The sequence below is a fragment of the Leptonychotes weddellii genome, chromosome 8, assembly GCF_054177405.1.
Source record: "Leptonychotes weddellii isolate Sample4059 chromosome 8, ASM5417740v2, whole genome shotgun sequence".
Classification (NCBI taxonomy): domain Eukaryota; kingdom Metazoa; phylum Chordata; class Mammalia; order Carnivora; family Phocidae; genus Leptonychotes; species Leptonychotes weddellii.
The window spans coordinates 64,618,277-64,634,584 of record NC_138376.1 but is presented as its reverse complement, the minus strand read 5'-3'; the positions used below and the strand labels follow the sequence as shown (position 1 = coordinate 64,634,584).

Here is a 16,308-nt window from a genome sequence, read left to right as displayed (position 1 = left end):
AACAAAACCCTCACAACAGTTGCAAATGCACAATTCACCTTAAAATATTAAAAATACCCTACAAATTTGATAGCATTGGGTACTTTTATTATATAGAACTTAATAATTAACAAAATGATTTCCATTTTCCTGGCACTTTGATACGAGGACTTAATAAAAGAACAATATTAAGAAGCTCCCGCTGTGGAGAAAGAATGAGATAAGGACTGCAGCCTCAAGGCCTGGCTGCAACTGCTACCTTCTCTCCTCATCAACATGTTCCAGAACAAGAAGCTGATACTAGGCACTCACAAAGTCTTTCCTTCAAAGATTTCAGAGCCCTTTACGAAGCTCCATCTGCGGTATCCAGCACTATTAATCCCATTTAGATGTTCTCCTCCTCATGTAACTGTGTCCCTCACTATCAACAGCTTCGTATAGGTCCTTTGTATTCTCTTGTGTTGCATGTAGATAACCAATATACGCCACGCAAAGTGAAAGGGTTATCAATCCGAAAGCCATTACAGGTTTGTTCTGCCAAAGAAAAAAAACGATAAATCCTCATTAAGACTAATAATTTGAGAAGACCCAAATATCTGTTGCACTTTCCTCTTGACATACCAAGTCTTTATTACCACACTAGCATTCCTATGGTAATATTTTCCATTATAACAATTTATCCAGTTCCTTATTTAATTAATTCAGCTCCTGATAATTCAGAGATTAGAAAAGACTCTTGCTTCTCCTCTCCAGTCTCTCTCCTGTGTACAGCCTGGATCTCAGGCCTCCACCCTCAGGATGGTGGTGGTTGGGAGAGGGGTGAGGGAAATGAGGCATGAAAATGGGTCTGGTGCTCAGTTTTCACTGTTATCTGGGTGACATGGAGAAGTTGCTTAACTTGCCTGAACCCGAGTTTCCCCACTGACAAACCTCAATTAGTTAATCTTATTAGGAAGTGAGGAGTGAAGTATATATGCTGTTCTTCTTGCCTGACTCCATGGATAACTAGCAAAAAGCCTTTCATTTTCACATCATATATTAAGTGTAGCAAAAATGACAATGTATACATTCTTCTCTGGGAACCTACTCTATAACCTCAAGAAATTTAGTGATTGAGGCAGATACTATGCTGTTATAATAACCTTGATTAACTGCTGAAAAATCCAAGACCCTAAGAGACAAAGTGATGTAACTTTGAAATTGGAAAAAAAAAAATAGGAAAAGATGTTCACAACTCCACAGAAATGTTTTGTCCTGTCTATAGTATAACTCAGATCTTCCTTTTTGTGTGTTCACATTCAACAAATTAACCTTTCTTAAGGTCAGTGTGAGTGCACAGTAGTGATACAAGTTTCAATTAGTATTTTCTGCTTCTGTCACATTTGTTGTATTACTATTTCAAATCTTAATCATCTAAAGAATAAAGGTCAAATTTTTTTACTTGGATGGACACATAAGAAGGGCCACAAGCTCAAAGGGGTTTAAATCTACAAATTTTGAAATGCACTTGGCAATTAAAACAACACATTTGTTCAAAGGTTTTTAAAACATTCTACCTTGACTTAATGATTTGATTGTTAAGTTGACCTATTTAACATTAAAACAGTTTATACTGGCAACTATGTTATCAATATTCTAACCAAATTCAATATATTTACATATATTACATAATATTTGATTTCATTTACATTTATTTTAAAATAAATTTATATTTATTTAAAAATAAAATTGGTCAAATGTATTCAATAATCTGCAACAAGAATATAAATAATTAGCTAACTCTCTTACAATGTATGTTTTAAACTTTTCATAACATTTGCAATATCCCTTAAGTAAGAATATTATAATAAAAGCTGGAAGTGTAGTCTATAAGAATGATCAGATTTTCACTTTGTTTTGTTTCAATGGAAGATCTTATTTACTTAATAGTACCTGATCAACAAATATTTCCTTCAAATTAGTGCAACCATTAAAATAAAATTTTAAATAGGAACTTGAGAAGTTGATCTATTAAAGTACAACTATATTCTGTTAAAGTTCTCAAATACCCTCAAAATAATTAGTTTTATGTGTATATTTACAGAAATAGATAGCATTTAAAATTTTCCTTCCACCTGCTTTTACTCAGAGAGGTCTTATTAGTCAACATAAAATTTTCATGATACAATCAAATGTTACAGGAAAATAAAAACTTTCTATTTCTGATAGCCTAGTTAAACTGAACATAATGTCTTATCCTGGATATATTTCTTACAGGTTTAATGAAGAGCTCTGGATTCACAGCTCGAAATAAAGTTGTTGTGCGGACCCCTCTGAGTCCTGGGTTTCGAAAGTCTTTCTCTTTGGGTGGTTCCTTTTTAAAGCCAGGAGATTCCGGTGCTGAAGACATCTTCTTGATTAATGATGATTTATTACCTAAAAATAAGAGACTTTTTTTTCCTTCATGACCATGTTTTTTTTTTTTTAATAATGTTCTTTAAAAAATCATTCTGTATTCATTCATTTTTTTGAATTCCAGTCCAAATATATACCAAAGTGATTGCCAATTATATTATTATTTTGTATAACATGTACTTTGTAAAAGGTGCTTTAAATTTTGTTTGGCAAAATAGTTATTTTATTTCTCATCTCTTAGAACAAACCAGTGAAGTGGGCAAAAGTTGTTTTCCTACTTTCACAGAAGCCTGGAGAATTGTTCCTTGGTCTGAGTCACACTGTATCTTGTTATATGAAAGGCGTATTGGGGGTAGGAGAGGTTGGGGGTAATCCATATCCTTCTTTATTTCCTCCCACTTTCATTCTTCCTCACCTTCCAACAGCCGAAAATGCCGCTAGCATTCCTCAATTTCTCCCACAGCTTCCCCCCTGGCCCATGCTCCTCAGCGTCTGTTGGCCTACCCCAGCATGAGCACCAAACAGTAAGGGCAAGTAGTTATTTTCACTCCTCATTTGCATGTCAGTGACTTTCTGGGAAGGACTGCTCTGCTATCTTCTCAATCTGAATATCCTTTTTTCCTCTTAATTACTCTAACTCTATCCTATCAAATCCAAATGGGTCTTTTGGCTTCCGGTTCTCCCAGCTGGAGTGTCATTTTGTGAATATTCTCTTCTAGGTATTATTAGGCAAATCTTATTCTTATCATTCCTGCCACCTAATGCTGGGGAGGGATGGGATAGAGTTGGAAGGAAAGAGGTAGGCAAAGAGACCTTCCAAAGGCTGAAATTAATGACAATACTATAAAGTTCTCTGGGGAAATGCTGTAACCCTACCATACAGTAAATGTTACGAAACAAGAGTCAAACATTCACATTTAAACACTCATTGCGGCTTTGTTCATACAAGGACTCTTTAAGTCTTCCATTTTATGGACTTTATAAAAGCAGTATTTCTGTACCTTAATTATGGAGAAAATTAGTTCATTTTTTCTTTTTTTAAAACTATTTTCTTTCTTTTTTTAAAGAAGATTTATTTGAGAGAGAGAAAGAGAGAGAGCATGAGTGGGAGGGGAGGGGCAGAGGGAGAGGGAGAAGCATACTCCCTGCTGAGCAAGGAGCACGATGTGGGGCTCCATCCCAGGACCTGAGCTGAGGGCAGACGCTTAACCAACTGAGCCACCCACACGCCCCAGGAATTGTTTTTTCAAAACTGTTTTTGTTGAAGTGGTTACTTCGTCTATACCACTTAGTTGGATAAACACCTCGTCAGAAACACCTACTTGAAGGAAAAGGATTCTCAATGCTCCATTTGCCAGGGCTTCTGAAATGTTCACTGTTCCCTGTTCCATCATCCACTGGATGTTATGGCTGTCACTGCTGTCATCATCATCACTTTCTGGCTCCACTCTGACATTAGTTAGCACTCCCATAGCAATTTTTGGATTTGCTAACTCTTGGAAAATAGTTCAACTGCTATCTCTAGCCACAAAGTCCTTAAAATCAAATTAGTTTGGGAGACTAAGAGAGTTACCAATTAAGTACCAGACTATTTCAAACACCATGCTTGGTTTGCAGTCTTCCAAGCTGACCTCAGGGGATTCCACAAGAATCATGCCTGTTTTCTGCCAAAATTTCACTATGTGGATGGCTCTACAGATCACCAGATCTCAGCAATCATTCCAATAGCTAGCTTCATTCAACTTTCTCAGTCTTCTCTTCACTATCTAAATTTAGAAAGAGTTGTTTCAGCAGTGTGCTTACGCTGTGAAAATTATACCCCCAGCTGATGGCTTTAGAATGGCTCATGTAGTTCAATGGGAAAAACTCAACACATGCATGATCCAAGCACAGGAGTGTGTTTAGGCAGAGCGACTGTCTACCAGCAGGAGGATATGGCATTTTGTTCCTTCCATTCTCTTGCCAACATTTCCCAGCTATTCATTAAACAAACCTCTCATCCTTCAGGTATGTGTCCTGGTTTTGTAATCACAGGGGAACAAACAAGCATTTCTGAAGCACTGAGGGTAAACTAACTTGCCAATGACAAGTAGTCTCACCCCTTCCGTCCCAGATGCATTACAGCAGAATAGAACAATCATCAATCTTTACTTCTTTTGCAAAGTCCACCTTTGCCCATGAAGTACATGAGATAGCAACTCATAAAACACAATTCATTAGCATTTCAAACATCATTCAAACAGTAACTAGCAATTGTTTTTTTTTTTCATTTCTCTCATATGCAAGTTACTCATTTTCTCCACTGGAACACTGGTTTTGTTTTGTTTTTCCACTACAGACAACTTATGAAACCATTCCATAACATGCCTGAAATTTGCTCAGCCAGAATACACTTGCTTGAAACTCATCATGACCAAGGCTGGCAAAAAATCCACTGCTTTCTGCTGACCAAAAGGTTCACCTATGTGCCTGAGTCCTGCACTAACTTTTAAAAAAAATTTTTTTATGTTTATTTATTTTATAAGTAATCTCTACACCTAACATGGGGCTCAAACTTACAACCCCGAGATAAAGAGTTGCCTGCCCTTCTGCCTGAGCCAGCCAGGTGCCCCGTCCTAAACTAACTTCTTAATACCACACAAAAACAGCTGTAATAGGGACCTGGCATTTGCTTCTGCTTTAGGCCAAGAATCCCTTTAACTTCCTTTTCATTTACGGCCTAATCTTTCAATAATGTCGACAATATAGGAGGAGGGATGGTAAATTCCTTTGCTACTCCTCCTTTCTTGTGGCAACAACCTACTCCTATTGCTTTCATTTCCTTCTGTGAAAACTGCTGGCATTTCATCTTTGCCTCTCAGCCATGAGAGCAGGGTAGATGGCATGTACTAATGCATTTAGAATTTAAGTGACAAATGTTGGTCACCAGATGCCTAAGCTAAGTGCCAATGATGTTTCTACTCAAGTTAATAACATGACTGACTGTAACACAGGGAAAGAAAATTCTGAAAGAAGCAATCATTAAAGTGGAAGCAATATTATAGAGAGTAAATCGGCTATGCCCATAAAAAAAAAAAAATGTGAGGCAGGAAATAGTTAACACAATAGCCATGTTAGGACTAAATCACAGCCTGAGTGTACTGCTAATTGAAACTGGGGATATTAGATAAAACTACTAGGAAGGGGGCGCCTGGGTGGCTCAGTTGTTAAGCATCTGCCTTCGGCTCAGGTCATGGTCCCGGGGTCCCGGGGTCCTGGGATTGAGCCCCGCATCGAGCCCCGCATCGGGCTCCCTGCTCAGCGGGGATTCTGCTTCCCTCTGCCTCTGCCTGCCCCTCTGCCTACTTGTGCTGTCAAATAAATAAATAAAATCTTAAAAAAAAAAAATACTAGGAAGGCCTGAAAAAGCAAATACACAAAGATCAGTCATTTTAACCATAAACTGACAAAATGGCATTTTCCTTCAATTATTGAGAAACTGCTGCATGTAATTAAAACAAAGATATTCAGTAGACTATGGTTTAAAATTGTTTCCTGGGAAGAAAAACAAGGTAACAGGGAAGGTGGGTAAAGAGGACACATACTGTAAAGCACGGAAGGGTCCCCCGATCACAGTTAATCACTCACATTCTGTGTTGATGAAAATGTGCCAAGAATTGGGCACCTGGGTGGTTCAGTGAGTTAAGCGCCTGCCTTCAGCTCAGGTCATGATCCCAGGGTCCTAGGATTGAGCACCGCATTGGGCTCCCTGCTCTGCAGGAAGCCTGCTTCTCCCTCTCCCACTCCCCCTGCTTGCATTCCCTCTCTCGCTCGTCAAATAAATAATATCTTAAAAAAAAAAAAAAGAAAATGTGCAAAGAATTGAGGATGGTTAAATCAATCCTTACCTCAAGTCCAAAAACAAGAGAGATTTCACTATTTTAAAATCAAATGGATGCGGGCGCCTGGGTGGCTCAGTTGGTTAAGCGACTGCCTTCGGCTCAGGTCATGATCCTGGAGTCCCTGGATCGAGTCCCGCATCGGGCTCCCTGCTCGGCAGGGAGTCTGCTTCTCCCTCTGACCCTCCCCCCTCTCATGTGCTCTCTCTCATTCTCTCTCTCTCAGATAAATAAATAAAATCTTTAAAATCAAAGGGATGCAAAAAAAAAATTTTTTTAAATCAAATCAAATCAAAGGGATGTGGTGATCTTCAATATCGAAATTCAACCTATATGAAATGTCTGTAAAAACTATGGATTAAGAGTGTTCTAATATGAATTGTAATGACTTAATTTTTTTTGTTTTTTAAGTAGGCTCCAAACCCAGCAGGGAGCCGAAAACAAGGAGCCCAAACCCCAATGTGGGGAGCCCAATCCCCAATGTGGGGAGCCCAATGCAGGGCTTGAACTCACAACCCTGAGATCAAGACCTGAGCTGAGATCAAGAGTCGGACACTTAACCGACTGAGCCACCCGGGCGCCCCTGTAATGACTTTTTTTTTTGCAAGATTCCTTGGTCTCCTCTTTTCCTTAGCAGAACCTATGTTTTCTTTGTAATGAATGAAGGAAGTAAATAACCAAGGCAGTATTTATTATACTGCAATCTCCAGACATCCATATTCACCTTAATAAGACACTATTTATGTTAAACTTTTTATTGGAAATAACAAAGAATACCTGAACTGGAAGCCAACAGAAACGTTTATTAAAGGAACATTTACAAATTAAGGGATTACCTACCACACTATATTTTTAAAAATTTCATATACCACAATTTCCATCATTTGTGATACTTTCTGCAAAGTATATAGGTAACATTTTCCATTATATATCAGTCTTTTATCAGATATGGTATAAGACAGCTCAATTTTATTGCTTTTTTTTTTGAGATTTTATTTATTTATTTGAGAGAGAGAGAGAGTGGGCAGGAGGAGGATCAGACGGAGAGGGACAAGCAGACTCCACACTGAGTGCGGAGCCTGACTCGGGGCTCAGTCCCACGACCCTGAGATCACGACCTGAGCTGAAATCAGGAGTCGGACGCTCAACTGACTGAGCCACCCAGTGGCTCTATTGCTGCTTTTTTTTTTTTTATAAGCCAGTCACTGAAGATGTTATAATAGTTCTCCCCAAAATTGCATGTATTTGCTTATACAATCTATTGAACAAAGAAATTTTAACAACATTCTATACTTTAAAAAAAATATATAGATTACTGAGTACAAAAAAGGTTTAGTAGCCAAAAATTTGTTATATATAACTATAAGAAACAAAACAACATAAAATCTTCTCATGTAGAAAGTTCTTTTGAATCTCTTCACATGCCTAGCCCACAGAGCTATAGACATAGGCTGGAGCAGAAATTCAAGATGTGTTGGTTGGATAAGTAAAGTATATAGAGTGCAAAACCTTAGTTGTTTGTTCACAGATGTGTTCACTGTCAAAACTTTTGGGGAAAACCAATGTCACATCAAAAGTAAACTTTTAATCTAGAAGTAAAAGCTGACTAGCTATTTTCAAGTGCAGAGCTAATGTAAGTTCCATTTTTAAAAGCTGCAGAACTAATCATAAATTCAAAGCACAGCAATAATCTGACATCACCACTCAAATGAACTGTACCTATGACAAAAACATCTATTTAACTTCTAGCACACTTCCTTTAGAATTTCCTGTCCTCCCATCACTTTGACCAACTTCTTCCCTTACTCTTTTGCTTCCCACGACAAGTAACCAGCACTTACTTATTTGCATATGATTTTGACCAATCTCTACTTACAGTAGCTTTCAAGATAGGTTTATTTTTAAACTAGGAAAAAACCTCTCATTTATTGTGTTAAAGGAGGAATCACACAAAACAAACACACACAGAGTCTGGCAGGGATGACGGAAACTTGGCATTGCACTGCTCCAGGCGAAGCAATTTGGTGATCGGTCTGTGTGTGGGCCCACTTGCAATATACTCGATAAATCAGGTATCCAAGGGGCCACCCCTGGCTGGTGCAATCTATCCAGGAGCAGCTAGTTGTATTTCTTCTTCATTTTTCCATCATTCTTGTTCCCTTATTGACAAATGATATGAAACGGTCGTTTATACATTTTTAAAAAATAGAGTAAGATTTTTCATACTTACCTGTAAATAAAAATGATCTAAATTAAGCTGCATTTACTTCTTATGTCCCTCCCTGGTAAAAAGTTCACCTTTTTCTTCTGCCCATCCTCTTCTGAAGGAAGTATGTGATGGGAAAAGGAAGCAGCAGAAAGGATGCCTCCTTACGCAGCTTCATGAGGGTCATTCAAACCTCAAAGTGTGAGTGACAATGGTGCCCTCCTGGAATTAATAATGCACAATGTGTGAAGCTATGCAACATAGTCCTAGTCAGTCAGAACTGGTCATTTTTTGATGATTTTCCCTCCTTTACTAAAATTCTTGCTCAGGTGGATGATCCAGAATGTATTTGGCAACTGATATTAAATAATTCACTGGCATGACTATCTATATTATGTTGTACGTGGAAAATAGACAAGATAAAAAGACTAAGTTACTATAGGGAAAAATTTAATCTTCAGATACTCATTTTTGAAATCAGCATCTCAGCAGAAGATGTCAAAACAAAATTATCAGAATTATAGAATGTTAGTGAGAAGGAACCTTAGGAATAATCAAAGCCTTTCTGGGGCACCTGAGTGGCTAGTTGTTAAGCATCTGCCTTCAGCTCGGATCATGATCCCAGGGTCCTGGGATCGAGCCCCACATCAGGCTCTCTGCTCAGCAGGAAGCCTGCTTCTCCCTCTCCCACTCCCCCTGCTTGTGTTCCCTCCCTGGCTGTGTCTCTCTCTGTCAAATAAATAAATAAAATTAAAAAAAAAACCAAAGCCTTTCTTTTAAGACTCAGGGAATTCTAAAATGGACAAAATATTTTAGTGAGATATAAAATACACTTGTTATTTCAGTTTCACATACCACACTATCTTAATATTTAAGAAAGTCATTTGAGGGGCTCAGTCATTAAGCGTCTGCCTTTGGCTCAGGTCATGGTCCCAGGGTCCTGGGATCAAGCCCCACATCGGGCTCCCTGCTGCGCGGGAAGCCTGCTTCTCCCTCTCCCACTCCCCCTGCTTGTGTTCCCTCTCTTGCTGTGTCTCTGTCAAATAAATCAAATCTTTAAAAAAAAAAAAAAGAAAGAAAGTCATTTGAAATCTGGGACAGAGCACTTTAAAAATTTAAATTAAAAGAAAAGTTTGGGATAGAATCAGAGGGCTTTATGAGGGAACTCAGCATAGCCTCGAATTCCAACATTGCTACATATAGGCTGGAGGTCTTGGAGTAAGTGACAACCTCTGCGGGCCTCAGTTTCCACCTAAAGGGGTAATGTTATCTATTGCATAGAACGGCTGTGTGGATTAAGTGAGATAACACTTTTTAAAGGATGTTAACAGATGTTCCATAAATGATAGCTATTGTCATGCTCACCATCTAGTCCAACTCCCTTTTTTAAACAGAGAAACCTAGGGGCACCGGGGTGGCTCAGTCATTAAGCGTCTGCCTTTGGCTCAGGTCATGATCCCAGGGTCCTGGGATCGAGCCCCACATCGAGCCCCACATCGGGCTCCTTGCTTGGCAGGAAGCCTGCTTCTCCCTCTCGCACTCACCCTGTTTGTGTTCCCTCTCTCGCTGTCTCTCTGTCAAATAAATAAATAAAATCTTAAAAAAAAAAAAAAACAGAGAAACCTAGACCCAAAGAGATTGTCTTTGTCAATGGGAGTGAGATAATCCAGGTCTCTCAATTTCCAGCCCACCCCTATTCCATTACTTTACCCCCACCATACTCCAAAATTGATAAGGCGCTGCATTTACAAGTTATCACCAGAATTACGAAACATAAAAGCGTATCCCTTAAATTTTTTAAATGGATTCTGTATTTGTTGTTTTGATGTAAAAAAAAATAACCGTTTAAAAAAGTGTCTTTCCATCTCTTGAATTTACTGTACCTGTGTAAGGGAGAAAGGTTTTCACAATGGCTGTTACAATCTGCGGGCTGTCAAGTATTATTGAGGTCTACCCCCCTCCCCATATTGTGGTACCTACACTACAGCTGGCTATTACTCAAAGACAGATGCATTTGAAGTCTCCAGAAAAAGAAACTCCATTCAATTAAGTTCCAGACACTGTGCTGGGGAATTGCAAGGGGAACACGTGACGTTTAACACAATTACTGCTCAACAATAACCCACAACCCTCGGACCAACTTAAAACAATTACTGAAGGAAAGAGGCACTTCATGTGAAAACAACTGCAACACCACTTCCCTCTAAATAGGAGTTTGGTGAGCTGGGACACCAAGAAACTGTCCAGGAAATGGTAGGGTGTCTGAGGTGGAGGGTGTCCATGACCAGTGCCTGGATCTTGGCACGTGAGGGGCGGGAAATGGGCCCTATGGGGTCAGGGATCCCAAAGACCGTTCAGGGCACCCAGGAGTGGCGACGGTTCGGGGTGCTCGGGAGAACGCCGTCAGGTCCTACGCACCTGGGAGTGAGGCCCGCAGGACGGCCGCCCCGCCAAGGCCAGGGACCAGAGCGTGGCGGCGGGGCGGCCACCCTGTTCCCCGCCGTCACCCCTCAACCGCCGCCGCTCACCTGCCGCGAGGTCACCTCCCCTGCGCGTCCTCTCAGCTCTGCCTCGTCTCCGCCTGCGGAACAGAGCGGCCCACCGCGCCCAGCAGGCTCAGCGCCACAGCGGCCCCTAGAGCCCGGAGGCTGAAAACGCCGGGGCGCGTGCACTGCAGGACACAGGCCAACGCCGCTCCTCGACCTCCCAGGCCCTGGCGCCGCCCACGGATTCACCTGATGGAGTTTGCAAGGGGCGTTTTTAGTTTCTTCCTTTTTTACCTTTAGTTTTCAGCCTCCCAGGGTTCTAGTTTCGTGTGTCTGTGTTTTGTAGAAATAAAAGAAGACATCTAGAAATATATATTTATTTAATGGAAGGGGTAAGCATTCTGAAGTGGGAAAGAAGGCTGGGATCCGCCTGGATTTTAGAGGCACAGTCATTCAAATGTACAATTAATACTCTGTCATTCTATTAGTGTCTTGACATTCCAAGATGCAAGGTGTGTGTAGCTATGGTTGTGATAAGAATAGATACAGTTGGGCGCCTGGGTGGCTCAGGTGGTTAAGCGTCTGCCTTCGGCTCAGGTCATGATCCCAGAGTCCTGGGATCGAGTCCCGCATCGGGCTCCCTGCTAGGCGGGGAGCCTGCTTCTCCCTCTGCCTCTGCGTCTCTCTCTCTCTCTCTGACTCTCATGAATAAATAAATAAAATATTAAAAAAAAAAAGGAATAGATACGGTTACTGGTTTTTACATAGTTTACTAATGTTAAAGTTTGTTGGTATACCAGTTGCATTAAAACAAAATGGGGTGCCTGGGTGGTTCAGTTGGTTAAGGGTCTGATTCTTGATCTCAGCCCAGGTCTGAGATCAAGGCCTGGAACCTACTTAAAAAAATAATAATAATTTAAAAAATAATTTAAAAAAATAATAAATGAAAGAGAATGCAGGTGCCCAGATTTGAGCAGGAATCTGTGTAAAGTTTGGGCAAATAAATTTTGTTTTGTTTTGTTTTGAACAGTTAATGAGAAAAAGAAATATATCGAGCTCAAAAACACTGTGTTTCGTGTGTCACTGGGTCCAGGTTTGGGGATCCACGACAGACCTAGCAAAAAGGATATACATCAACAAAAACATTCCTGGTTACAGACTGAAAAACTAGCGCCTGGCACGATTAAGTCTCTGTTTCCTCATCACTCAGCAGCATGTTGGGAATCCTGCGACTGATGGGGAACAGACGTCCAGACTCTGGGCACTGCAAGGTGCCCTCCAGCACATCCACCTCCAGCAGCACGTGGTGCATCTGCCTCAGGAATTTCTTTTTTTTTTTCTTTTATTTTTTTAAAGATTTTATTTATTTATTTGAGACAGAGAGAATGAGAGAGACAGAGAGCACATGAGAGTGGGGAGGGTCAGAGGGAGAAGCAGGCTCCCTGCCGAGCAGGGAGCCTGATGCGGGACTCGATCCAGGGACTCCAGGATCATGACCTGAGCCGAAGGCAGTCGCCCAACCAACTGAGCCACCCAGGCGCCCCTGCCTCAGGAATTTCTCATCATGCTCATACCCTTCAATCGGCCCTTTGGGCACCTCGACCAGATACAAGGTATCCGCCGCCTCCAGAAGCGCCGCCCACTCCACCTTGGGTATCATACGCGCCAAGAAGTCGGGGTTGAACTCCACCGGGTTGATGCGGACCTGAGTGGCCTGGAGGCGCAGTGGGAAGCCACGGGGCCCCCCACCCCCCGCACATGCGAGCTCAGCAGGTTGTGCGTGAGCAGCTTCATGTCACCTCAATGCGCTCTCAGCAAGCCTGGGCAAATGAATTTTTAATTTCAAACTTGTTCATTCAAGCCGAATTAACTTTATATTTGACTTGAGGTTTAATTTCTAAAAGTTCATCAGCATCTGGTATTACTAGACAATCTTTCCGACAAAATAAGTTAAATTTTAACTAAAAAGCTATTTGTGACATGAAAAGGTGCTCATTATCACTAATCATTGGGGAAATGCAGATCAAAACCGCAATGAGATCACCTCACACCTGTTAGAATGGCTATCACGAAAAAAGACAAGAGATAAGTGTTGACAAGGATGTGGACAAAAGGGAATGCTTGTGCACTGTTGGTGGGACTGTGAATTGGTGCAGCCACTATGGAAAACAGTATGGAGGTTCCTCAAAAAACTAAAAATAGAAATACATATGATCCAGCAATTCCACTTCTGGATATATATCCAAAGTAAATGAAATTACTATCTCAAAAAGATATCTGCACCCCATAATGTTCATTTGCTGCATTTTTACAATAGCCAAAACATGGAAACAACAACCTAAGTGTCTGTCAATGGGTGAATGGATAAGGAAGATGTGGTATTTATGTACAATAAAATATTATTCAGCCCTGAGAAAGAAGGACATCTTGCTGTTTGTGACAACATGGATGGAACTTGAGGACATTATGCTAAGTGCACTATGTCATACAGAGAAAGACAAATACTGTATATCAAGTATATGCAGAATCTAAAAGAGACAAATGTGTAGAAATAGAGACTAGAATGCTGGTTACCAGGGACTGAGGGCATAAGAGAAATGGGGAGATATTGGTCAAAGATTACAAACTTCCAGTTAGAAGGTGAATAATTTCTGAAGATCTAAAGCACAGCATAGTGATTACAGTTAATAATACTGTATTTTATACCTGAAAGTTGCTAAAAGAGTAGATCTTAAATATTCTCACCAAAACAACAACAACAACAAAAACCAAACAAACTAGTTGATGCTATGGTGGTTATCAGTTTGCAATTTATATATGTGTTAAATCAAGACATTGTACATCTCAAACTTGCACAATGTTATATGTCATTTATATCTCAATAAAGCTGGGGTGGAGGGGAAGTTGCCCACAAAATCAGGCAAAGGACCTATATACTAAACACAATACCAAACTTCCAGATGATGTTCCAAACTCTCTCAAAGAAAAAAAAAAAGCTATTTGTGCAGTAGCCACACAACAAATGAGGGTTACAAAATGTTCCTGTGCTGCATTATCAACATACCCATATTTTCTCCTTATCCCTTAGGGTTCTCCTCCCTAATTGCCAAGTATCACTATGGAAACAAAAGTACCTTTACTGTCATGATCAATCCAAAATGATCAGGTAAAAGAAAATGAAACTTAAGAATGTAAAAAAAAAAACGGGCACCTGGGTGGCTCAGTCGTTAAGCGTCTGCCTTCAGCTCAGGTCATGGTCCCAGGGTCCTGGGATCGAGCCCCGCATCAGGCTCCCTGCTCCGCGGGAAGCCTGCTTCTCCCTCTCCCACTCCCCCTGCTTGTGTTCCCTCTCTTGCTGTGTCTCTGTCAAATAAATAAAATCTTAAAAAAAAAAAAAAAAGAGCATAAACTGTAGGTAAAGACAGTAGAGAAAAGCCTAAAGACCCTGCCAATGTCATGAATATGAAAACAATGCAAGTGATGTGAATAAACAACAGTTCTTTCTATTTTATCATGCTTTTAAGAAATTACTTTGAAGAATGAGGCCAGTCTGAAATCAGCTTTTATAATCATTTTAAACAGAACCATCAATACTTAATAATATTTAACAGGAGATTTGGTATTTGCTAGGATTAGCGATTTTATATTTGATGGGATTAGCTGCATAAAACAAAAGTTTATCTGTGTGACACTGCACTCAAATTTTCAAAATATATCTACTTTCATCCGGAGTTCATTAAGTGTGTCAGGGACGGGCGCCTGGGTGGCTCAGTTGGTTGGGTGACTGCCTTCGGCTCAGGTCATGATCCTGGAGTCCCGGGATCAAGTCCCGCATCGGGCTCCCTGCTCGGCGGGGGGTCTGCTTCTCCCTCTGACCCTCTTTCCTCTCGTGCTCTCTGTCTCTCATTCTCTCTCTCAAATAAATAAATAAAATCTTTTAAAAAAAAATAAAAAGAAAAAGAAAGTAAGAGGTAAAAATTAAAAAAAAAAAAGTGTGTCAGGGACAATACTCATGGTCTGGGAGCCTTCTCAAGGGGATCTCTGATGTGCTGGTTCTTTTCTTTTCAGGCATGAATTAATAGTTGACTTACAATATTTAATAAAAAATCATACATTAATTTATTGGTGTTTTATCAAAAGCAAGGGTTGCTTTGTTGTTGTTGCTGTTGTTTTTATAAAACAAATGCTGGCTTCTTTTCCCTAGCATTAAGCCAAGCCAAAGTAGGTGATATAATTAATGTGGGCCATGGGGATATGACTCCATTGAATGAATTATTAGCTGAGAAACTGGAAAAAAATTAAGCATGTGTGGTATAATACAAAAATGATCCCAATTCTCTACTCCTCTATACCCTCCCCCTCCCCCTTGTGTCCACTCCCACTCTGATTCTGGGATCGGCCTTGTGGCTTATTTTGGTTAATATGATATTAACAAGTTTGACACAAGCAGAGGCTGAAAAGGTGCTTGAACTGGTGAATATGCCCCAACTAGCCCACTGGAGATGAAAAACACATAGAGCCAAATCAAGTCATCCTCAACATTCCAACCGAGGCCATCCTAGGCTGGCCCCCACACATGTGAGCAAGCCCAGCCAAGATCAGCAAAGCTACCTACCAAGATCAGACAAGCCTGCCCAGATCAGCTGAGCTTAAATAGGTGTGTTGGTTGTTGTGCAGCTTCACTGTGGCAATAGATAATTGACACAATGTCCTCCATTGTAAATTCTCTGAAATCAAAGAGCATTTGATTTGCTTGGTAGCTTGAGGAGTAATCCGCTTCCAGCGGGAACTGTAAGAAGAACAAATGTTTGCTATTTGTAAAAACTATATTGTGGTCTAGCATCATAGGAATATCTGCTATGGGAAGGAAATGAAATCTATCAAATGGTAGGAAACATAAATGAGTTAAAAAAAATTGAGAATGGGGAACTGATATTATTTCTTCCATATAATATTTTTAGCAAAACTGGTTTTGATACTTTCCATGTCAGGTCATCTTATATTTATTTTTATCACATTTCCAAATACTAGAAAAAATAATGATTTATTCAACATTAATTTTTCTAAAATCTCATAATCTCAAAGCACCTTAAAAAATAAAAATTAAAGGGGCGCCTGGGTGGCTCAGTTGGTTAAGCAGCTGCCTTCGGCTCAGGTCATGATCCCAGGGTCCTGGGATCGAGCCCCGCATCGGGCTCCCTGCTCGGCGGGGAGCCTGCTTCTCCCTCTCCCTCTGCCTGCCTCTCTGCCTACTTGTTCTCTCTCTCTATCTCTCTGTCAAATAAATAAATAAAATCTTTAAAAAAAAAATTAAAAAATTAAAATTAAAAACATTTTTATTCCAATTTTTTTTAATTGAGTGAAG

The 16,308-nt window shown here is 40.3% G+C and overlaps 1 protein-coding gene across 3 annotated transcripts; it reads right to left on the bottom strand.

Moving 5' to 3' along the window:
- Positions 1-65: 65 nt before the first annotated feature.
- Positions 66-11,073, bottom strand: SMIM8 (small integral membrane protein 8). 3 transcript variants are annotated; one of them, XM_031017040.2, is made up of 4 exons: positions 10,986-11,058; positions 8,482-8,679; positions 2,234-2,394; positions 66-513 (listed from the first exon to the last, which is right to left on the bottom strand). In XM_031017040.2, exons 3-4 carry the CDS (start codon positions 2,366-2,368, stop codon positions 355-357), a joined length of 294 nt encoding a protein of 97 aa, XP_030872900.2. In that variant the 5' UTR covers positions 2,369-2,394; positions 8,482-8,679; positions 10,986-11,058; the 3' UTR covers positions 66-354. The 3 variants fall into 3 exon arrangements, with proteins under 3 accessions (XP_030872900.2, XP_006746386.2, XP_030872903.2); XM_006746323.3 differs by lacking the exon at positions 8,482-8,679 and having other exon boundaries at positions 10,986-11,073; XM_031017043.2 differs by lacking the exon at positions 8,482-8,679 and having other exon boundaries at positions 10,876-10,990.
- Positions 11,074-16,308: the final 5,235 nt, after the last annotated feature.